The sequence below is a fragment of the Mustela lutreola genome, chromosome 5, assembly GCF_030435805.1.
Source record: "Mustela lutreola isolate mMusLut2 chromosome 5, mMusLut2.pri, whole genome shotgun sequence".
Classification (NCBI taxonomy): Eukaryota; Metazoa; Chordata; class Mammalia; order Carnivora; family Mustelidae; genus Mustela; species Mustela lutreola.
This window is the reverse complement of record NC_081294.1, coordinates 72,892,081-72,917,146: the sequence shown is the minus strand read 5'-3', so window position 1 is coordinate 72,917,146 and position 25,066 is coordinate 72,892,081. Positions and strand designations below refer to the sequence as shown.

Here is a 25,066-nt window from a genome sequence, read left to right as displayed (position 1 = left end):
TGTCTAGCACTTTCATTTTGTTAAATCGGGTGCTCTAAAATGTGGGCTCTCCTTTTGCTTATTCCACAGGCTAGGCCTCTGGCTAAATTGATAATGAAACCAGAAAGTTCATTGCAGTTATATTGGCAGTGCAGGGGACATATACAGAAACTGGAAAAACTACCTAGTCAGAGGCTGAGCGGTGATTTGGGATGTAGTCAAGATAAGGATGGCATGGTGCCAACCAGTCCCTGGACAGTCTCTGTGAGGGTATTAAAGAGGTGCTGTTCTTGCCCTGTGACTGGCAGCTGGTTCCCCCAAGGGCACAACACCTGGAGCTCCTCCCTCCATCTGTCCCTGCAGGGCTCAGGACCTGGGCCCAAGACTCATGTAAATCATCACTATCACTCCTGCCACATTATCTCCCCTAAGAGGGGCAAGGGTAGCAGGACAAGTGACCTTAGTTTACCTAAATTTAGGAGTGGGACTCCACACGTCATCCCTTATTCCTTTCTTTCTTTTTTTTAAAAGATTTTATTTTTATTTATTTGACAGAGAGAGAGAGAGATCACAAGTAGGCAGAGAGGTAGGCAGAGGGGGCGGGGGTGGGGGTGGGGAGCAGGGAGCCCCATGTGGCCTCCAACCCAAGACCCTGAGATCGTGACCTGAGTCGAAGGCAGAGGTGCCTTCTTATTCCTTTTCTTAAAAACACTATCTCTTGGGGTGCCTGGCTGGCTCAGCCCATACAGCATGTGACTCCTGATCTCGGGGTTGTAAATTCAAGCCCCAGGTTGGGTAGCAGTTATTTAAAGATTAAAAAAAAAAAAAAGGGAAAACAAAAACCTATCTCTTCAACAAGTTCTTAGATGCCTAATCTTGTCTACAGTGTGCTTGCTGAAGAGTTTCATTCTCAAAGGAGGATTTTTCCCTTGAACTGTGGGGAGATTGTTTACCACCATTGACTAATGGTAAGGAATGTAATCATTTTCTTCCTTTTGTTCTGGGGAATGTGGTCTTTGGAGTTAGTAGAAGCAAGGATATGTGAGTCCTCCTGAAGATAAAATCATCTCTGGAATATGCAAATATATAATTTGGAAATCAGCTATGATCCAGGTATTTTAAAATGAGGATGAACACAAATATAAAGCATCTTCCTTGTTTTGCTATTATTTATTCCTTATGTGCGTAGATGTCGAGGGTGGCCAGGCAAGCAAGAGTTTTCAGAAATCTGACTGGGATTAAGATGGTTAGCTACAGGGTCCTATTCTACCAACTAGTGGTGAGAAGCGTTCACTTTGCTTAAGCATTTGCAAGGCTTTCTAAAAACAAACAGCTTTGGCCATATTTTTTTTTAATTGTAAAATACTTAATCATTATCTCATTCAGTCATAAATTTATTGTAGATGTAAGGTGATTAGAAGCTCAGTTCAAACCAAGTAAGTTATTTTGTGTTTTTCAGACAATGATAATTGCTTAAAGTTTTTCTACTGAAAGATAAAATCTGACTTCATATAGCTCTCAATCTTTGGGGCTATGCCTGCCTTGAAAAGCAAAGAAGAATGAGCTATCTTCCACAAAATAGCCTTTCAAAGCTCTAAGACAGTCCTAGGGCCCGTTCAGTTGTGTCCTCTGCTGGCCCGCCACCACGTCTCCAGCTCCCCTCCTCCAGCTCCTTCCCTGTGAACGCTGGTTCATCAATGTGTGCTTTAAATAAGGCACTCAGACGGAACTCCTGGTATGGCCCCAGGCGTACAAAATAGGAAGAATTGTAACTTTCTGTGATCTGAATGCTGAACACTCATTTGGTTAGGTAAAAGTGGCCATTAGATTGCTGTTTTAAGAACATCAACTTTATGGTTTCTGGCAGAGAGACTTGTCTCATTCAATAGAAAAAAAACCTTAAGCTTACATTTACAACCGATTAAAATATTCATGCATTTGGATACAGAAACATCATCTTATATGAATATAAATAATGGATTAACAGAAAAACTTTTGCACCACAGAAGCTAACCTGATTTTCAAGTTACTACCTAGCAGTTACCTTTGCACAGTAACATCCTGCACTAGGAAGCCTTTGGGGAATGTAATTTCCACTGCCTTCTGATGTTAATTTGAGGCAATTACCATAAGTAGACTAAAAAAAGTTTTGCATATTATTTGTTCTTGTGGAAGCCCAGGGCTGTTGGTGAGTCGGGATACAAGAGAGGCCATAGGATAGGAATATTCAGCATTTAGAAACTTCTGTTAATAGCCGTGGATCACAAGGTTTCAAAGCTTTTAATGTTTCCCAGCCTTTGGCTGGTAAAAACTTCCTCACCCATGCTAGGAAGCCAGATTGAAGGCCTCTGAGAACTCCCTGCACTTGATATTTTTAAATAAACTTGCATTTTTACGTGTACCAAGGCAGGATGGGCAAGAATAAAACCACTTCTCCAGTCCATTTGGCTATTTAATAGTTCTGTCAGGTATAGAGGGGAAAATAGGTGATTTTCTCCCCTTGACACTTGCAGGACCACTATGAATTTGGGTTACTTGCTGAGCCTATCTGTGGTGCGAAGAAATGGGAAACCCTGGCATCCATGGTTCTGTGCTCTTATCTGACCACCCTCTAGGAGGCCTCCCTGAGCCATTTCCAGGGGCATCTTCACCTGTTGGCTTGGCCTCCCTTTTTAAGACCAAAACCAGAACAGAAGAGATTTTGCGTGCTCTTAATAGTAAATGACTTGCTGTTTTTCCAGACACCTGTCCCTGTGCCAACATATCTAAGCTGGGGGCTTCAGTGCAGCAGTTACAAAGCAGGGGGCTGCACAAACAGGAGGAAGATTTTGCTCAGGAGAGTTTGGGAATTCAAGAACGTGAGAGCAGTGATTGCAATAACTATTCACTAGCTTTATGTATTTATTTCTTTTTTGAAAGATTTTTACCTATCCATTTGTTTGAGAGAGAGAAGGGGAGGGGAGAAGCAGAGAGGGGAACAAGCAAACTTCACACTGACTGTAGAGTCCTATATGGGGCTCAATCCCAGGCACATGAGATCATGACCCAAGCCAAAATCAGATGTTCAGCGACTGAGCCACCAGGTTGCCCCTATTCACTAGCTTTAAAGAGGAAGTCCGTGACTGGTACAAAGTAGGGACAAGCTTTCTATGGGTACTTTGGCAAAACAGCAAAAGCTTTAAACAAGGAACGTCGCTTCTAGAAGTCTGTCAGAAGGAAATATAGACAAATAAACTTCTTCATGTCCATAGAAGTTCAACTGAAAGGATAAGTAGCATTGATTAAAATTTTTTATCTAACTTAAAAGTAGAAGAACATGGGGCACCTGGGTGGATCAATTGATTAAGCGATTAAGCGGTTCCTTTGGCTCAGGTCATTACCCCAGGGTCCTAGAATTGAGTCCCAAATTGGGCTCCTTGCTCAGTGGGAAGCCTGCTTCTCCCTCTCCCTCTGCCTCTCTCTCTGCTTTTGCTCTCTCTCTCTCTAATAAAGAAATAAAATATTTTTTAAAAAAAGAAATACAGGGTTGCCTGGATGGCTCAGTGCGTTAAAGCCTTAGCTCATGATCCCAGCGTCCTGGGATCTAGCCCGACGGGAGCCTGCTTCCCCTCTCTCCTGCCTACTTGTGATCTCTGTCTGTCAAATAAATAAATAAAATCTTTCAAAAAAAAAATACAAATGTATAAAAAATTATTAGTCACAATTCATGATTAAATAAGAAATGTAGGGGCGCCTGGGTGGCTCAGTGGATTAAGCCACTGCCTTCGGCTCAGGTCATGATCTCAGTTTCCTGGGATCGAGCCCCGCATCGGGCTCTTTGCTCAGCGGGAGCCTGCTTCTCTCTCTCTCTGCCTGACTCTCCGCCTACTTGTGATTTCTCTCTCTGTGTCAAATAAATAATAAATTAAAAATCTTTAAAAAAAAAAAATAAGAAATGTAGTATCCCAGCTCAAATAAATATGGAAGACAATCTTCCCCTTGGGACCAGAACTGTTGGTGGAGAGTCTGCCTATCCTCCTCACTCCATCCCTCCCCTTGACACCCCCCCTTTCTCAAATAAACAAATAAAATCTTAAAGAAAAAAAAGGAGAACATTCCATTTCAGAAGGAACTCAGAAGCGTTTTGGCTCTGAATTGTCACACTCAACAAGGATAACAACAAACCTGCCAAATACGTATTTGGTGAAAACATGATGCAACTTCCAAAATGTTGTTAAGAGTTGCCAAAGATGAAAAAAAGCAGAATAGCTGGTGAAAAACCTTGAGGGAGGAAGGGAAATACAGCCTCAGAGAGTTCAGAACTCTCTAGCAATTATTCCCTCTCAGAAGGGGAAGATTCTACGCCAAACGGGAACTATAAGAACAAGACCTAAATTGAACAAAACAAGATTGCTGGGGACAGTGGAAAGCTCTGGGAAGCACCAAAGGCGGGGGGAAGAAAAAAACTTTTAAAAGTACTCTTGGAAACAAAGTCTGTAAAAAATTCTGAGAGACAGATGGACAGAGAAGCTCTCCTCAACCAAACTCTGAAATCCAGAGGAGGTGACTTCCCAGAGAAGCCACGTCAGAGGTCCATCACTATGGTAACAGTGTGAGCTCCTCTGGTCCCACCTCTCCACTCCACCACTTTTCTAGGGCAAAAATCACTACCACAAACAAGGGAGCAACACCTGCAAGACCCTCAAAGGAAAGAAAGCATGGGCCAAGAATTTTATCCACCAAACTGATCTTCAAGTATAAAGCTTAAAGACAAATATTTTAAAAACCCGTAAGAAATCAGGGAATATTTTTTCATGAGCCCTTTCCAAAGAACCTCCTAGAACTATAAAACAGCAGTTATAGCACCACTGGCCGAGCCTGATGAAATCAGGGTAAAAGGACCTTCCTTGAGCACTGGAATGTATTTAACTGTAGAAATAAGAGTGAAACAAATATAGAGATCGGGGTGACAGATCAGAATGCAAATATTATATGCCTTAAAAATGCAGAAATTTCTCATTACTAATAAGACACTGGAGAGGGAGAAGATAGAAATAAAAAATGAGCTTACTAATTGCCTCAAATCAATAGATTCAAAGGATAGTATTTAAAATTTCCAAATCAAGTAGAAGCTTAGGCATATTTAATATAAACACTAAGACTGATAATACTATTGACTGTATGATAGAAGAGGGAAGAGAGGGAAAGGATTAGATTAAAAGATAATTATATTGTGCTCATAGTAGGGAATCAAAAGATGCCGTGCCATAAGACAGTGGATCAAGGGTATTTTACATAGGTAACTTCTAGAATGAAATTATGGACCTTCCTAAATATCAAAACTACATTAAGAAGAAGGGGAAATACAAAAATATATTATGAAAACACAAGACAAAATAATGACAGAATTGGGAACAAATATATCTGCCATCTCAATAAATATAAATGAATTTAAATATATTTAAATAAATTAAATAAAATTAAACAGTTTTAAACAGTTTTCAAAGTGAAATTCAAAGTCCAATCCAACTCTAGACTGTACACATCTAAGACAAAATGATTTAGAAAGGCTAATAATGAAAGGATGGGCAAAGAAATGTGTACCAAAAAATTGTAAACTTTAAAAAGCTTGGTATCTGACAACATAAAATTCAGGACCCTTTAATCAAGATAAAGAGAAGTACTTTTTAATGCTAAAGACTACAATTCATCATGAAACTTAAGTTATGAATATGCACCAAATAACAGAGCAAGAATTCATATAATAGATACTATAGAGATACAAAGAGATTTAGACAGAGGCACACTAATTATACAAGACTTTGATTTACCTTTTTCAATCCAAAACAGATCAAGTGGTCAAAAGTAAATGATGATCTAGAAGTCCAAACAACACAATCCAAAAGGGTGGTGTTAGTGATCTGCCTCAAACATTGTGTCCTGAGAATACGGAACATACTTTATTTTCAAGTGCTCTGCAGAATTCATACACACACACTTGCACACACACAAAAGATTATATATTAGGCCACAAACCAAACCTCATTAAGTTCCCACAGTAAAAAATAATACAGACAGCATTTTATAATACCAACACAACAAACATGGACACTTACAACATATCAGAAAACAAACAAAAATTGTTCTTCTTTTTGGATATATATATATATATATATATATATATGGATCTATATTAAATAACTCCATGATCAAAAGGAAAATATAAATTCAAAACTGCAGAATTTCTAGAAAAAAACAATAATGAACATACCATGGAGAAGGAGCTATGAGTTCAGCTAAAGTAGTACTCAAAGAAAAATTCATTACCTTGAAGAATTATATCAACATGAATGAAAGAAAAATAAATGGATTAAATGGGCTCAAAGAAAATTTTTTAAAGACTTTATTTATTTATTTATTTATGTGACAGAGACAGAGAGAAAGTGCACAAGCAGGGAGGAGCAGCAGGCAGGGGGAGAAACAGGTTCCCTGCTCAGGAGCCTGATTTGGACCCAAACCCAGGACCCTGGGAGCACGACCTGAGCAGAAGACAGACATTTGACCGACTGAACCACCTAGCTGAGCCATAGAAAAGGATTTTTTAAATAAGCCAAAGGAAAGCAAAAGAGAAATTTAATAAAGATAAATATAGAAATAATTAGTTAATACAACAAAACTATAGTGGAACTTAATAAATAAGCTTGTTCTTAGAAAAATTCAATTATGTTAACTAAATGGAACTTAAATAAAAACTTGAAAAAAAGAAAAAAGAGACAAAAATTTAATGAATTAGGTAAGCCACAAACTAAATTAATCTTAAAAACAAAGAGATGCCTGGGTGGCTCAGTTGGCTGAGTATCTGCCTTCGGCTCAGGTCACAATCCTGGAGTCCTGAGATCACGCCTGAAGTTGTGCTCCCTGGTCAGCAAGGAATCTGTTTCTCCCTCTGACTGACTCTCCCCACTCTCGTACTCTCTCTCTCTCAAATAAATAAAATCTTTAACAAAGAGAGAGAGAATGTACAAACACCCAAAATAAGAAATTATAAGAGGGAGGGAAATAGTCACACAAACATTAGAAAATAAAAAGCAAAAAGTGGTAAGAGAGGGCATCTGGGCCTCTCAAATGGTTAAACAACTGACTCTTGGTTTCACCTCAGGTCTTGACCCTGATCTCAGGGTCTTGAGATCCCTTGGTCAGGTTCTGCGCTCAGGACAGAATCTGCTTAAGAATGTCTCCCCCTGGGGCACCTGGGTAGCTCAGTTGGTTAAGCCTCTGCCTTCAGCTCAGATCATGATGGAGGTCCTGGGATGGAGCCCCATATTGGGCTCCCTGCTCAGCAGGGAGTCTGCTTCTCCCTCAGCCTCTCCACCCCTGCCCCCTACTTATATGCTCTCTCTCTCTAATGAATAAACAAAAATCTTAAAAAAAAAAAGTCTCTCCCTTTCCTCTGTCCCAATCTCCACGCTCTTTTTTTTCTTCTCTGAAATAAACAAATCTTTTTTTTTTTTTTTTTAAGATTTTATTATTTATTTGACAGAGAGAGACACAGCGAGAGGGAACAGAAGCAGGAGTGAGAAAGGAAGAAGCAGGCTTCCCGTGGAACGGGGAGCCCCATGTGGGGCTCAATCCCAGGATCCTGGGATCATGGCCTGAGCCAAAGGCAGATGCTTAACAACTGAGCTACCCAGTTGCCCCTGAAATAAACAAATCTTACAAACAAACAAACAAAAAAAAACCCCCAAGAGACTGCCATATAAAATTTTATGCCAATAAATTTTAAAACCTATAAAAATGTATAATTTTGTCAGAAAACTAAAAGTAGAAAACCAACACAGAATGATGTGCATAAAATACTTTGTTAAAATAATTTGAAAGATATCATGCATACATATATGCAGATATAGTACTATATGAAATATAATAAATAATAATGTTAACAAATAATCTTGTCAAGGGGCGCCTGGGTGGCTCAGTAGTTAGGTATCTGCCTTCGGCTCAGGTCAAGATCTCCACTTCCTGGGATAGAGCACCACATCGGGCTCCCTGCCCAGTGGGAAGCCTGTTTCTCCCTTTCTCATTCCTCCTGCTTGTGTTCCCTCTCTTGGTGTCTCTCTGTCAAAAAACCACAAAAACTTAAAACCAAAACAAAACCAAAAAAACAAAACCTTAAAGGAAAAAAAAATTATGTTGTCAAAATAATTTGACAAAATTTGTCAAATGCTTACCCCTCCCTCCCAGAAAACCCGGAAAAACTCCAGGACCATAGTTTTATAGGTGAATCTACAAATCCACTAACATTGAAAGAACAGATGATTCCAGTGATTTTTAAAATGCTCCATAATCTAGGACAGAATAAGGACTTATAATTTCTTTTCATAAAGCAAATACAAGTAGATTCAAACAAAAATATAATAAGAATAGGGGCGCCTGGGTGGCTCAGTGGGTTAAGCCGCTGCCTTCGGCTAGGGTCATGATCTCAGGGTCCTGGGATCAAGTCCGGAGTCGGGCTCTCTGCTCAGCGGGGAGCCTGCTTCCTCCTCTCTCTCTGTCTCTCGGCCTGCCTCTCTGCCTACTTGTGATCTCTCTCTGTCAAATAAATAAATAAAATCTTTAAAAATATATATAAATAAATATAATAAGAATAAAGAAAAAATAGGACAATGTCACTTATAAATATCAGTGCAAATATTCTAAATAAAATTTTAAAATCTCATTTATTTAAAGATTTAATCTATTTATTTGACAGAGAGAGATCACAAGTAGGCAGAGAGGCAGGCAGAGAGAGGGGGAAGCAGGCTTCCGCAGAGCAGAGAGCCTAATGCCAGGCTCGATCTCAGGACCCTGAGATTATGACCTGAGCGGTAGTCAGAAGCTTTAACCCACTGAGCCACCCAGGTGCCCAAATCTTATTTATTTTTAAATAATTATTTATTTATTTGAGAGAAAGAGAGAGAGAGAGATATCAAGTGGGGCTGGCTGAGGAGGAAAGGGGAAGATGGAGAAGCAGACTCCCTGCTGAACTGAAGCAGAACTCTGGGATCATGACCTGAGTTGAAGGCAGATGCTTAACTGACTGAGCCAACCAGGAATCCCTAAATAAAATTTTAGCAAGTAGAATCCAAAAGCACACTGGAAGAATAATAAATTCTAACAATTGGAGTTTATTCTAGAAATGGAAATGAAGTTCAATATTAGAAAATCTACTAATGTAAATCATCATATTAATAGTTCTAAATATAAAATTATATGATTGTGTTTATAGATACTAAAAATGCATTTGATAAAATTAAATACTTATTTCTGGTTAAAAACAAGACATTCAGCAAAACAGGTATCAATGGATATTTCCTCAAAATGAAAAAGTGTGTTTTTTTTTTCACATCAGAAAAGTAACAATTTACTTAACAGGGAAATACTAGAGACCAGATATTTAGGATATGTTAGACAAGTAACCAATGCAATGTAGACACAAGAAATAAATTTGCAGTAAAAGAAACTGAAGAGAGCTCAGCAGAGAGCCTGCTTCTCCCTTTCCCACTCCCCCTGCTTGTGCATGTGCACATTTCTGTAAAAAAAAGAAAAAGAAAAAAAAAGAAAGAAACTGAAAAGAAATACTTTAGATCATTTTCTAGAGTATTTTCTAGAAGTCTCTTAAGGTTTTTGGCCACAATCAATAGAACTGGCGAGGAAGCCTCTAGAAGATAATCTGAGGAGAAGGGGGAAAGAAGAGGAGCGAAAGGAGGAGAAAAAGGAAGACGGTGATGAAAGAAGAGGAAAAAAGAAAAGAAAGCATAATGGCTTAAAATATTTATAACATTTCTATTATAAAATAAATATTACAAAATAAATATATTATAAACTAAATATTATTTAGTTTATATAAATAAATATTCCCAAGTTCTTTGACACTCCATTCAAAAGATGGAGCCTAATTCTCTTGCCTCAGTTGTGTACTGGGCTTAATGACTTACTTCTAATGAATAGAGTAATCCCAAGAGATGGTATGTAACCTATGAGTCCCTGTCATAAAAAATACTGAGGCTTCTTCCTGCCCTGGTCTTTCTTGGTTCACTCACTCTGAAGAGAGACCCCTGTCCTGTGAGGGAGGACACACAAGCGTCCTGTGGGCAGGTCCATGTAGTGAGAAGCAAGATCTGTAGCAGATAACCATCTCGGAGGTGGCTCTTCTAGCCCTAACAAGCCTTCACAAAAATGATGCCTCAGCCAACAAGTGTACTGAAACACCATCAGACACCCTGAGCCAGAACAATAGTTAGCATGAGAGAGAGAGACAGAGAGAGAGAGTCCATGTGTACACATGAGAGGGGCAAGGGTAGGCAGAGGGAGAGGGAGAGAGAAACTTTTTTAAAAATTTAGCAGTTTTGAAGATTTTATTTACTTATTTGACAGAAAGAGAGAGAGGGAGAGAGATCACAAGTAGGCAGGGGGTGGGGGAGCAGGCTCCCTGCCTAGCAGAGAGCCCAACACAGGGCTCGATCCTAGGGCCCTGAGACCATGACCTGAGCCAAAGGCAGAGGCTTAACCCACTGACCCACCCAGGCATCCCAGGGAGAGAGAAGCTTAAGCAGAGTCCTCACTGAGTGCAGAGCCCAGTGTGGAGCTTGACCCCACGACCCTGATATCATGACTTGAGCCAAAACCAAGAGTCAGATGCTTAACCTAGTGCACCACTGAGGAGTCCCCTGGATTTCTGTTTTATACAAATTGTTAGATTTGTATAGATTTATAAATAAATGTTTATTTTTTTTAAGTCATTAGGTTTCAGAGAAGCTTGTGCAGCCATATAAGTCATTTTCAGACTGACAAAAAGTGAGCTTGTCACCAGCAGACTTGTACTAAGGGAAATATTAACAAAATTTTTCAGGTAGAAGAAAAATGACACCACATGGAAGGTAAGAGATAGAGAAGGAACGAAGAACAAATAAAGTAGTAAATATATGTATGAATTTAATGTTTCATCAGGTCTTAAAATACAAAACAACAGTACACCTAAATAAATGGGGAGATATACCATGTTTATGAATTTGAAGATTCAATATTAAGATATTAATTTTCCCTAAATTGATCTATAGATTCAATACAACCCCAATTAAAAACCAAGCAGCCTGTTTTTCTAGAAATTGACAAGCTAATGTTAAAATTTGTATTAAAAAGCAATAGACTAAAACAGTCAAAGGGGGCTCCCGGTTGGCTCAGTCAAGGTTCTGAGTTCAAGGCCCATGTTGGATGTGGAGATTACTTATATAAACAAACAAATAAATTTATTTATAATAATAAAATTAATTAATCAATATATACTTATAATGTGTATAAAGAAATAAAATAGTCAATTTTGGAAAAGAACACAATTCTTTGTGTTCTGAGGACTGAAACAATTTGATCTTAAGACTTATAAAGCTAGAGGCACGGGTTGGCGCATTATAGTCCATGGGCAAAATCTAGCCTGCAGCCTGTTTTTGTAAGGCCTACAAATGTTTTTTACATTTTTAGACAGCTAAAAAAAGAGACAAAGAGGGCACCTGGGTGGCTCAGTGGGTTAAAGCCTCTGCCTTTGGCTCCGGTCATGGTCCCAGGGTCTTAGGATGGAGCCCCGCATGGGGCTCTCCGCTCAGCAGGGAGCCTGCTTCCTCTTCTCTCTCTGCCTGCTTCTCTGCCTACTTGTGATTTTCGTCAAATAAATAAAGAAATCTTTTTTTTTTTTTTTTTTTTTTAAAGATTTTATTTATTTATTTGACAGAGAGAAATCACAAGTAGTCGGAGAGGCAGGCAGAGAGAGAGAGAGGGAAGCAGGCTCCCTGCTGAGCAGAGAGCCCGATGCGGGACTCGATCCCAGGACCCTGAGATCATGACCTGAGCCGAAGGCAGTGGCTTAACCCACTGAGCCACCCAGGTGCCCCAAATAAAGAAATCTTAAAAAAAAAAAAAGAGAGAGAGAGAGAGAGACTAAGAAAGAAAAAGAAAAGGAAAAAAGAAACAAAGAAAAATATTCAACATTTCACCCTTTACAGAAAAGGTTTGCTAACTCCTGAGTCAACCTTATCAAGACAGTATAGTATTGGTAAAAAGACAGACACATAGATCAATGACACAAAATAGAGACCAGAAATAGACTCACATAAATACGGTCAATTGATTTTTTACAAGGATATTAAGGTAACTGAATGGGAAAAACTCTTTTCAACAAATCATACTGGACCAATTAGATGACCATATGCAAAAAAACCCAAAAAACAAAAAACTCAACTGTTGTTGGAAGACAATTCTCATACTTCTCAGTAGGTCTGTCATGCATCTTCACATCTTAAGAGTTAGACATTAACCGTCCATTTGTTGCAGACTGTTGTTTGAAGGATGTTTGTCCATGAAACAGAGATAGTGTCTACCTTCAGAGTAAAGGGCAAGTTTGTTTACTGTCCAGATTAAAAAGGTAATGTATTGTTCTAGGCCAAAGGTTGGGCACGTTTGCCTGCAGTCCTTTATGAAAAGACTGCTGTTCCCTAAGATTAGGGTTCCTCAGCAGTGATACAAACCCACTGTGTGAATCTGTTTGTACCTCATCCACCTGACCCTTTAGCATAGCTCCTGTGGAACTTGTGCACAAGGGGAACCAACATAAACCTGAAGTCCATGCTGCTCCCTGTGCTGTGAGTCAGAATGTTCTTTGTCTCTGTGTAGGAGGCTTCTGTCTTTTATCACCAGTCATTGAAACTGTGGCACGGTAACTTGTTAGCCTGCAAGTAGGGTAAAGTCTTATATCCTTTATCCCTCTTGACAACCCATACCTTGCATCATATACAAAAATTAACTTGAAATGAATCATACATCTAAATGTAAAACCTAAAACTTTCAGAAGAAAACAGAAAACGTTCATGTCATTGGGTTAGGCAAAGGTTTCTTAGACCAAAAAGCGTCACTCAAAAGATATAAATCTGTATTTCATAAAAATTTAAAATTTTTGCTCTTCAAAAGACAGGATTTTTAGGGCAGCAAAACTATTCTGTATGTTACTATAATGGTGAATACATGTCCTACACATTCAACAAAATCCACAGGATGTAAAACTTCAAGGGTAAACCCTAATGTAAACTATGGACTTTGGATGATAATGATGTGTCAAGGTCACAAATGTAGGGTACTAGATGTTGATAGTTGGAGGGAGGGGAGGTAAGGAGGAGATGGAAACTGTACCTTCTGCTTATTTTTGCTGTAAAACTAAAACTGCTCCTAAAAAATAACATTTTTTTTTTCTTAATGGCAAGGTATCTGAATAGATATTTCTCCAAAGATAGGCAAAAGGCCAGTAACCACGTGAAAGATGCTCAATATCATTAGTTCTTAGGGAGATATAAAACCACAGTGAGATACAACTCTGTGCCCATTAAAATGACTGTAGTAAAAAAAGAGTGGGAGGGGAATTAGTAATCAATAGCAAGGACTGGAGAAATTGGAACCCTCATACATCGGTGGTGAATATCTAGAAAGGTGCAGACACTGTGGCAAACAATCTGCTAGTCCTTCAAAAGATTAAACACAGACCCAGCAAACCGCTATATATCTAAGACAATTGAAAAGGTATATCCAGGGCGCCTGGGTGGCTCAGTTGGTTGGACGACTGCCTTCGGCTCAGGTCATGATCCTGGAGTCCCGGGATCGAGTCCCACATCAGGCTCCCAGCTCCATGGGGAGTCTGCTTCTCCCTCTGACCTTCTCCTCGCTCATGTTCTCTCTCACTGTCTCTCTCTCAAATAAATAAATAAAATCTTTAAAAAAAAAAAAAAAAAAAAAAAGAAAAGGTATATCCACACAAAAATGTGTACATGAATATTCACAGAAACATTCTTCATAATAGTCCAAATGTAGCAACAACCCAGATGCCCCTCAAATGATGAATGGATAAACAGAATGAGGCATATCCATATAATGGAGTGTTTTCTGACCACAAAAAGGTATGAAGAATGGACACAAACTACACCATAGAGGAACCTCGAGAACATGATGGAAGTGAAAGAGCTAGACATAGAAGACCACATGCCATACAATTCCATTTATATTACATGTCCAGAAGAGGAAACCCATAGAGACAAAAAAATAGATTAGTGGTTGCCAGGTGCTGGAGGGAATGGGTAGGAATTGCTAAAGGGTATGGGGTATCTTTTGGGGGTGATGAAATGTTCTATATTCAGTTTGTGTTGATAGTTGTGCAAATCTATGAACATACTAAAACCATTAAATTATATACTTTATTTATTTTTTTAAAGATTTTATTTATTTATTTGACAGAGAGAGATGACAAGTAGGCAGAGAGGCAGGCAGAGAGAGAGAGGAGGAAGCAGGCTCCCTGCTGAGCAGAGAGCCCGCTGCAGGACTCAATCCCAGGACCCTGAGATCATGACCTGAGCTGAAGGCAGCGGCTTAACCCACTGATCCACCCAGGCGCCCAAATTATATACTTTAAATGGGTGACTTTTATGGCATGTGAATTCAATCCCAATAAAGAGTTTTTGTTTGTTTGTTTATTTGTTTGGTTATGGAGATGAGGTTGGGGCACCTGAGTGACTCAGTTGGTTCAGCACCGCTTTCGGCTCAGGTCATAATTCTGGGGTCCTGGGATCCAGTCCCACATCATGTTCCCTGCTTAGTGGGAAGCCGGCTTCTTCCTTTCCCTCTGCCTGCCACTCCCATTGCTTGTGTTCTCCCTATCAAATAAATACATAAAATTTAAAAAAAAATTTTTTTTTAATTTTATGTATTTATTTGACAGACAGAGATCACAAGTAGGCAGAGAGGTAGGCAGAGAGAGAGGGGGAGGCAGGCTCCCTGCTGAGCAAAGAACCCAATGTGGGGTTCAATCCCAGAACCCCACGATCATGACCTGAGCTGAAGGCAGAGGCTTTAACCCACTGAGCCTCCCACGCACCCCTAAATACATAAAATCTTAAAAAAAAAATGAGGTAAAGGGGCACTGGGGTGGCTCAGTTGTTTAAGCCTCTGACTCGATTTTGGCTCACGTCATGATCTCAGGGTCATGAAATGGAGACCCACATGAGGCTCCGGGCTCAGTGAGAAGTCTGCTTGAGATTTTCTCTCTTCCTCCCCCTCCTCTGCTGTCTCAAGCTTTCTCTAAAATGAATAAATAAATCTTAAAAAAAAAAAAAAAAGTTGAGGTAGGAAAATTGATCCTTGTCTATATATGTACTCCATTCTGAGGAAATCTGAATCATAAAAACACGTTAGAAATAATAACCTGGGCAACAATTGGACTTGTGACAGGGCCTTGTAAAATGTTAATGCTAACATTTCTAAACAACATCACATCTTGAAAGAATAATGTAACAATGTCATATTATTGTTAATAATACCTATTTATGCACTTTTGGGTTCTTAAAACTCGCATGCATGTTTGAGTATATTTGCATGTAGGTAAATATATGTATGCGCAGATGTCCCATCATTATCCAAATGATGCTAAATAAGCTTATTGCTGGATGACCCCATAGCTTTTTCCCACCCCAGTGGCCAAGTTACCTGTGTGGCTACAGCTGCTGATAGCAAAGCCTGGGTTCCTATTTCAGGACCAGCTTCTCACCTGTATAGCAGGTGACCAAGAATTTGGTTCAGAGGAGCCTCATCAATGCCTTTCAAAATTTGGTCAATGGCAGATGCAATCAGTTACCTGGAACCTTGATCTGAGCATCCAGTGACAGGCCCGGGAATCTGCTATTTCTACAAGTCCCTCAGGGAGTGTGATCTGCACTCAATTTTGACAGCCCCAGCTGTGGGCACCTATTTTTGATTGCTGTGGAGAAGCTGAGACTGTTCACATTCTCCCTGCTTGCCAGGGTGAGAGTGGCATGCCTCCCCATTGCTAACCATAATGGGACTTCACTGAGCCTGGTGCTGGGTCTGAAGGCACCGACTTCTCATTACACTGCCTGGTATTTCGATGGGGTTTCTGCCTGCTGGGGTCCTGACATCCCATCAGAAGCTGCAGAAGCCCCAGACAGCACAGTTGCCTCTGAACCCTGGATCCTACTCACAATATACTGCGGTGGAGACCTGGATCATGAATTCTAGGCCTGGCTCTATACTTTCCCCACAACTGATGAGGGATGAGGGGGCATCCTTTTAGGTCAATAATCTTTCAAGGGTGATGGGGGCTCAAGTGATTTCCCAAGTCCTGTACTTGAATGCTTCCAGGGATGGGAAATTCACCACTTACAAGTAAGCCCTTCTCTCAGTGGACCTGCTACCTGGCCCTTGAACGGACTCCAGAGTTATGCTAGTCTCACCTGCTCACCTCATGTGCACACATCTATTCTGGCTCCTTTCAAGAAACAGGGGTTGGGGACGCCTGGGTGGCTCAGTTGGTTAAGCAGCTGCCTTCGGCTCAGGTCATGATCCCGGCGTCCTGGGATCGAGTCCCATATCGGGCTCCTTGCTCGGCAGGGAGCCTGCTTCTCCCTCTCCCTCTGCCTCTGCCTGCCATTCTGTCTGCCTGTGCTTGCTCTCTCCCTCCTCTCTCTCTGATAAATAAATAAAATCTCAAAAAAAAAAAAAAAAAAAAAAAAGAAACAGGGGTTGACACTGTTCCGGTTAAAATTCTTCAGAGGCTCGCATTCCTCTTAGGATCCGGGCCACAGTCCCTACCATGGCCCACTATCCTTGCTGATCTTTGCAGCCTCCCCTCCTCCACTGTCCCCCACTCTAGGACCCTGTTCCACAGAGCTTGGTGTTCTCTCTTACCAGGCCAGGCCGAGTCTTGCCAGGGCCTACTTCTCGTTACATGTTTAACTCCTATTCATCCCTCGGCTCTCCAACAACATCTCCCTCCTCTCCAAGTCTGGATAAGGTCCCTTGCTTATTCATGCTGCTAACACTCTGGACCTCTCCTCATGAACATCTGCCAACGCTGAACTTTTTCACTCAAGCAATTATTTCACCAGTGTTTGCCTCTCCCAGCAGACGGCAAAGTTCATTAGCCCAGGGATCTGAGTTAGCTCTTTTGCATCCCCAGCCTTTAGCAAAGGGCCTGGCAGCTATTTAACTGGACGAATGGCTCGCTCCAGGAAGACGGGCCACAACCGGAAAGAGTGTTGGGACGACTGAGAATTAATCAAAAGCACACCCCAGGAGCTACACAGATAAAGCCCTCAGAACTGAGGGCACCCGTGTGCCGCCGGGTGCCCTGGGAGCCCTCAGGGCAAGGTCACAGCACAGCTCTGGCTGGCACCCAACTGCCTAATGGGAAAGGGACACTCCGTCTTGGTGCTTGGGGGCCTCAGTTTCCCTACCGGTTCCCCGCGGGGTCGACTGAGAACGGCCCCTGCAGCCCCCAGGTAGACGCACGCCAGGTGCAGGGGGCTGGGGAGGTCTGAGGGGCCGGAGCCGATGAGGCCGCCGCTCCCGGCGAGGGCGCTCCAGGCCTGTCGTCCGGAGCAGTCGCGCGCCGCCGGGGCCCCTCTAGCCCCGGGGAGGTAGGTGGCGCGGTGCGAGTCGGGAAGGCGGCGGGTGGGTGCGGCCCTCAGCGGCGGAGGGCGCCATGGTGGGTGGCGAGGCGGCTGCAGCGGTGGAGAAGCTAGTTTCGGGGGTGCGGCAGGCGGCCGACTTCGCGGAGCAGTTCCGCTCTTACTCGGAGAGCGAGAAGCAATGGAAGGCTCGCATGGAATTCATCCTGCGCCACTTGCCCGACTATCGCGACCCGCCCGATGGCGGTGGCCGCCTGGATCAGCTGCTGTCCCTCTCCATGGTGTGGGCCAACCACCTCTTCCTGGGTTGCAGGTGCGGACCCGTGCGGGCTGGCTGACCCTGTCCCCTGCCTTCAGACCGCAGCCCTCCCGTAGGGCTGACCCCTGCCCAGTGCTGACCCCGCCCCCAACCTCCCGCCTCACTGGCCCGGCCTAAGGCTGATTCCCACGCTAGCCAGCTCTTTGGAAGGACATTTAACCTCTCAGAGCCTCAATTTCCTCATTTGTAAAATGAGTTGTGATGACTACAGTATTAAAGAGCAAAAAAAAAAAAAAAAAAAAGAAAAGAAAAAAAAGCATCTAGCAGGGGCTACTATTTAGCAAGAGCTCAATCTGTGATGGGCGGCTATTTGTATTAATACTATTGGTTTAAACCTTTGAGGAGTACATTTTAAATTTCTGGGCTCCTTCCACCCACGTGCCAAATGTGCAGACACAGAAACTGAGTTCTCCAGTTTACATATGAAAGAGCTGAGAGAGGGCCATAGTGTTCTGGCAGGATTGTGGATTTTACCATTTATGGCCGAATGTACTCTGTGTCCTTTGGCTTTTTCTCCCTACTCCCCAGTCTGCTGGACTCTTAGCTAGAGCCAGCCTTTGCCTCTTTGCTTTTCCTGTTAAGAAAATAACATACCTTTAAGGGACTGTTTTTGAAATGATCGATAAGGCACTCCTTGTACCCCCTCAGTGAAGAAAGTGTCAAATGTTGAAGCTCCCACATCCTTTTTAGTGTCGTGAAATTGTGTTAGGATAGTAAGATGACTTGTGTTAGTCCTGGTTTCTGTGCCCCTTTTGGCTGTCTGACTCTAGTAACCTGCTTCCTCCAGCCCTTTTAACCACTTGGTTTTGTTTTCAGATGTTGGGGTTATTAGAACAGGATTCCGAGAAGCAGTGCCAACGGCTTTTCCTCTTTTCTGGGTGCCCCTGGGAAATCCTGGTTAATGGGCTGCAAGACTAGGAAAATGTCATAAAATTGGACGAATGAACAGATGATGTTATTTACATTAGACCAACTTTGCACGTGCTTAAAAAAAAAAAAATTTGGCCCTCATACGGTGTCTATGAATATGTACTGCCAGATATATAGTGCCTCTATTTTTGTAAATTTTTTTTTTTTTTTTTGGTAAATCTTGAAACACCTGTTCTGTTGGCAGAACAGTGTCCTACAGCCACTTCTGAATCCACAAGCCCGAGGAACGGTTTCCTAACCTGATGCTGAGCATGTGTCCATTTCCCTGTACTATTCACATCAGAAGGCTCAGTTGAGCTACTTGTGCCCACAGTGACAAATAATTTCTCCAAGGTTTTTATCTTACTACTTTTTATTGTGCAGTTACAACAAAGACCTTTTAGACAAAGTGATGGAAATGGCTGATGGGATTGAAGTGGAAGACCTGCCACAATTTACTACCAGAAGTGAATTAATGAAAAAGGTAAACAGGATTTCTAAGTGCATCTGAAGTGGTATAGAGTTAATGGCCCCTGATTTTATGTTGATGTGTTAGAATATATTGTTTACTCTCCAAGGATCTAAGCCCTTTCATTAAAAAATTTTAAAAATATTGGACACCTGGGTGGCTCAGTCAGTTAAGCATCTGCTGTCGGCTTGGGTCATGATTCCAGGGTCCTGGGATTGAGTTCTGCATCAGGCTCCTTACTCATTGAGGAGCCTGCTTCCCCTGCCTGCTGCCCCCTCTGCTTGTGCGCTTTTTCTCTCTGTCAAGTAAATAAAATCTTATTTTTTTTTTTAAGATTTTACTTATTTATTTGACAAAAGAAGACACAGTGAGAGAGAGAACACAAGCAGGGGGAATGGGAGAGGGAGAAGCAGGCTTCCCAAGGAGCGGGGAGCCTGACGTGGGGCTCGACCCCAGGACCTTGGATCATGACCTGAGCTGAAGGCAGAAGCTTAATGACTTGAGCTACTCAGGCACCCCAAATAAATAAAATCTTAAAAAAAAATTTTTTTTTTAAATTTGTTAATGAAGTATAATTGATCTACATTATCTTGTTTGTTTCAGGCATACCTCATAATGTTTTTATACATTATAATCTCTTAACAGTTACCCATCTTTCACGATGTCAAACTGTTACAGTCTTACTGACTGTATTCTCTGTGCTGTACATCACATCCTCATGACTTAATTTATTTTATAATTGGAAGTTTGTACGTCTTAATCCCCTTCACCTCTGTCGCCCACCGCCCCCATCTGGTAACCAATAGTTTGTTTCCTGTATCTATGAATCTGTTATGTTTTATTTGTTCATTTGTTTTTTTAGATTCCACATATAAGTGAAATCATACTGTATTTGTCTTCACCTGTCTTATTTCACTTAGTGTAATGCACTCTAGGCCCAACCATGTAGCAAATGTCAAGATATTTTTTTATTGTTGAGTAGTATTCCATTATAAAAATGTATAACAGCACATCATCTTTATCCATTCATTTATCTGTGGACATTAATTTATCAGCTTCCCAGAAAGTACTTCAGTCTCAAAAAGTACACTCCATTTGATTTCAAATAGTTTTCCTGGGGCTCAGCCTGGGGCAGATAGATAAGTTGCTTGCTGCCTGAGTATGCCTATGCGGGACTAGGATCAGCTTTTACTTCCTAATTGCGTGTGGCAGATTCTTTCCTTGCTTTTTACTCCTAAGAGGTATTTTGCCGTCCTTAAAACTTGTTTTTTCAAGTTAATTTTGTTATCTTTTTTTTTTTCTTAAGATTTTATTTATCTGTGAGAGAAAGAACAAGCAAGAGGGAGAGGCAGAGGGAGGCAGAAATAGATTCCCTGCCGAGCTGGGAGCCCAGGGACCCTGAGATAGTGACCTGAGGTGAAGGCAGACGCTTAGCCAACTGAGCCATCCAGGTGCCCCTATACTTCTCTGTCTTAATATGTAGCCATAGTCCTTATAGTTTTTCTGGACTATTAAGAGATCAGAACCCTTTATCGTGTTTGGGTCGCAGACCAAGGGAAACTAAAGTGCTTTTGTAATTGATAATGCATGCCATCAGCCTAGTCATACTCACCTAGCTACCTTGAAGAAGCCTGCGGGGAGCCTCTACTTCTAGAGCACTTTTGCATTATGTGTGTTTTGGCTTCCTTCAAATAAAACTTAAGTTTTCTTAGTAGCCAAGTTTTAGACTATTGATACCAATGAAAATGAAACTCCGTTAATCCTGAGAAGTGAGATCCTTACAGGGTATGTAGAGTTTTGCCAGTTTTTAAGACTCTTCTATTTATTTCGATCCTGAGAAGGAATCTTCTGATGTGTGTGCTGTGACTGACTTGTGTGGTATTGAAAGCTGTCCTTTGTCCATTGAAGCCCACCCTGGAAAGAGTCATGGGGACTTCCCAGCAGTTATTCTGTCTCTTGTCTGAAGCTTTGCGTGTAATAGAGGCTGGCAAACATTAAGCAACATTGCCAGCCCACATACCAAAAAAACCCCTTGACACTGAGCCATGCACCTGAAAGTGTTTGTCGTAGTTCTGCCTAGAATAGATCCTCCACTCTAAAATTAGAGTTTAGGTGGGTTTTAAAGCCAGCTCTCAAGTAGAAATGAATCACCTGGCATTGTTGGCATCTTGAGACTGGACAGTGAAGGTAACTTAGGACATAATTTCTTTAAAGTAAGATTTAAGGGGCACCTTCCTGGCTCAGTCGGTTAAGCATCCACCTTTGGCTCAGGTCATGATCTCAGCGTCCTGGGATTGAGTCCTGTATTGGGCTCCCTGCTTGTGGGGAGCCTGCTTCTTTCTCCCCCTCCACCCCTCTCTGTGCCCAAGCTGACTTGTTCTCTCTCTCTGGCTTGTTCTCTCTCAAATAAATACATAAAATCTTACAAAAATAGGTTTAAAAATTTATACATATTCTACAGTTTTGAGGCAAATACATCTCTGTGGCCTAACTCTTATTATTTTTTTGTCTGAGAGAGGAAATGAGCATTGTTCTCTGACAGGTGATATTTGTCAAACGGTTGCAGTGTATGATTTTTCTTTGGATTCAATACAAATATATTGAGCAAACAATCTCAGTTACCTGAACAGTCAACCCGAGGCACCTACTAGCCGTCTTTGTGGTGGACCAGCTTTATCCACCAGTGAGCAGTAATTAACAAAAGGCAGCAGCTCACTCAGGAAGGCTGTCATTACTAGGACTCTCAGAGTTAATATTTCCAAGCCAGTGTCTTTTTTTTTTTTTTTTTTTAAAGATTTTACTTATTTATTTGAGAGAGAGACACTAAGAGAGAGCATGAGATGGGAGAAGGTCAGAAGGAGAGGCAGACTCCCGATGGAGCAGGAAGCCTGACGCGGGACTCAATTCCAGAACTCTGGGATCATGACCTGAGCTGAAGGCAGACGCTCAACAACTGAGCCACCCAGGCACCCTCCAAGCCAGTGTCTTAAGGAGAAAGAGGAGTGATTAACTAGGAAGCTATCATTATTGGCTCACAAGAAAGAATTTGTCAACTTAATTTCTTGGCCCATTTTTCCTGAGAACATTTTCATCCAAGAAGGAAAATGGCAGTATGGAAAGTGACTGGATGTGAAATGGGAACAAGAAGGTAGGAAAACAAGCATACTTGGATTTCAAGAAGTGCTTTTCTGTGTATTATGTCCAATTTTGGCAAGCTCTAAGGTAATGGAAAAGCAACTGCCGTGGTGAAAGAAGATGTGATTTTATTTTATTTTTATTTTTATTTTTTTAATTTATTTATTTGACAGACAGAGATCACAAGTAGGCAGAGAGGCAGGCACAGAGAGTGGGAGTGGGGGGCTGGAAGCAGGCTCCCCGCTGAGCAGAGAACCCGATGCGGGGCTTGATCCCAGGACCCTGAGATCATGACCCGAGCCGAAGGCAGACGCTTTAACCGGAGCCACCCAGGCGCCCCTATTTTATTTTCTTTTTTAAAGATTTTATTTATTTATTTGACATACAGAGATCATAAGTAGGCAGAGAAGCAGGCAGAGAGAGAGGGGAGGAAGCATGCTTCCTGCTGAGCAGAGCGCCTGATGTGGGGCTCAATCCCAGGATACTCGGGTCATGACCTGAGCAGAAGGCAGAGGCTTTAACCCACTGATCCACCCAGGCACCCCAAGAAGATGTTTTATTTTATTTACTTATTTATTTTTTAAAGTTTCAGAAGCCCTTTTTTTTTTTTTTTTTTTTAATATTTTGTTTATTTGACAGACAGAGATCACAAGTAGACAGAGAGGCAGGCAGAGAGAGAGAGAGAGGGAAGCAGAGCCCCCGCTGAGCAGAGAGCAGGGACTCGTTCCCAAGACTCCGGGATCATGATCTGAGCCGAAGACAGCGGCTTAACCTACTGAGCCACCCAGGTGCCCCAGAAGATGTGATTTTAAAGCGGCAAATAGGGGTGCTTGAGTTTCTCAGTGGGTTAAGCCTTTGCCTTTGGCTTGAGTCATAATCTCAGGTTCCTGGGATAGAGCCCCGCTGAGCAGGGAGCCTGCCTCTCCCTCTCCCCCGACTTGTGCTCTCTACCTCTCTCTCTCTCAATAAATAAGTAAAATCTAAATAAATAAATAAATAAAGTGGCAAGTATTTTGGAGTATTAAAACAAATTCAGCCTGTCAGATTACTGGATCTATCTTTTCCCCTTTATCCATTAGAAAGAGAAAAAGGCAGAAAAGCTGATTCTCACCCCATAGGCCAGTCTGTTGCCCCGAGCTCAGGATGAGTAAATCCCATGCCAAGACCTTGTTATCAAAGACCGTTCTCGCAGCAGCCAGAGCTGTGGCAGCTTCTGTACTGTCGTAGTCTTGGTCTGTCCTATGGGAAATTTGAAAGATGTCTTAGGGGATTTTCTTTTCCTTTGGAGTAATGATGGTTTCTTTAGGTGATACTGCATTTTCCTAAAAGGGGAAAGACTTCTCCTATTTTGCTTTTTCTGAGGAATTTTGCTTTATCATTGCTTAAAAAGACTGGAGTGACAGACTTAGCTAGGAAATAGGTCATACCTTGAAAACTCCGATTACTGAAAAGACTCTCAGATTGATTCACTTACACTGCTAAATGTTAAGGAAATCCATTCAAATACAAGGTGACAGCCAACATGATTTCTTCACACCCAGCTTAAAAGTTGTCTAAAGCCAAGTTTAAATTTACCAAAGGTGCTAGAGAGCACCCAGAAAGAATCTATCTGCTTCAGTTTGCCACTATTTGAAGACATGAATTTACAGTTTCTAATAGTGTGAAATCCAAAAATATATAACCTTCACATCTCCTAAATATCCTGAGTCAGTGTGAAATCTTGTGAATTACTACCTGGATTCAACTGATTTTAATTTAGAACAGTGTATGTTTGTGTGATTCTGCTTTTAGAACACCCTTCACTGAAGAGCATGCCATGAAGAAAGTTATATTTCAGGTATTTCTGTTATCACTTTAAATTCTACATTTATAGATCACAGGTGTCTCAAGACAAGAAAATTAGGCTCTAGCTTCCAAATAGATGGTACATTCAATGTTTTGTTGAATTTTCTGTATGTAGTAAAACAGTAATTTGAGTGTACTTTCCATCTAGGTAGTACATATTCTATCACTGCTTTATTTTATTTTTAAAAAGATTTATTTATTTGAGAGAGAGTAAGTGAGAGAGAAAACACAAGTGGGGGGAGAGGCAGAGGAAGGAGAAGCAGACTCCCCACTAAGCAGGGAGCCTGATGTGGGACTTGATCCTGGGACTTCAACACTATGACCTTAGTGGAAGGCAGACACTTAACTGACTGAGCCACCCAGGCGCCCCTCACTGCTGTATTTTACGTACTTGTTTATTTTTTAGATTAACACATAATGTATTATTAGCCCCAGGGTACAGGTCTGTGAATTGTCAGGCTTACACACTTTACAGCACTCATCATAGCACATACTCTCCCCAGTGTCCATAACCCACCCTCACTGCTCTATTTTAATTTAAAAGTTTGATTTGCTGGACTACATGGCTAAATAACCTTTTTTTTTTTTTTCCCAGCATCAGAGCTGAGGCAGAAGATTCATCACATTTTCACCATCAGCTACAGACTTAGGAAGGAGGCTGGGATGAATGTGACATGGACCACAGCAGCTCTCTTAAGATTCCTGGTATTTCCAACATGTAGGAAAGAGGCAGTTGGAATGACAGTCTTGTCTAGATTGGAATTTTAAAAGGTCCTTTCTTCCAGTAGCTATCATTGTAAAAGTGTGCATGGATATTTATGTATTTATAAATCATGCCCTTTTTTTCACTTTTTGAATATCAAACTTTTTGTTCAAAATGCTTTTTTTTTTTTTTTTTTTTTTTTTTTTTTAATGTTGTAATAATTGCAGGTAGTGAGTTTT

At 41.3% G+C, this 25,066-nt stretch overlaps 1 protein-coding gene across 2 annotated transcripts; it reads left to right on the top strand.

The window, feature by feature from the left end:
- Window positions 1-17,466: 17,466 nt before the first annotated feature.
- Window positions 17,467-24,972, top strand: CDKN2AIPNL (CDKN2A interacting protein N-terminal like). Of its 2 annotated transcripts, XM_059174589.1 has the most exons (4): window positions 17,467-17,760; window positions 19,060-19,159; window positions 24,071-24,116; window positions 24,720-24,972. In XM_059174589.1, exons 1-3 carry the CDS (start codon window positions 17,522-17,524, stop codon window positions 24,083-24,085), a joined length of 354 nt encoding a protein of 117 aa, XP_059030572.1. In that variant the 5' UTR covers window positions 17,467-17,521; the 3' UTR covers window positions 24,086-24,116; window positions 24,720-24,972. The 2 variants fall into 2 exon arrangements, with proteins under 2 accessions (XP_059030572.1, XP_059030573.1); XM_059174590.1 differs by lacking the exon at window positions 24,071-24,116 and having other exon boundaries at window positions 17,469-17,760.
- The last annotated feature ends 94 nt before the right edge of the window (window positions 24,973-25,066 follow it).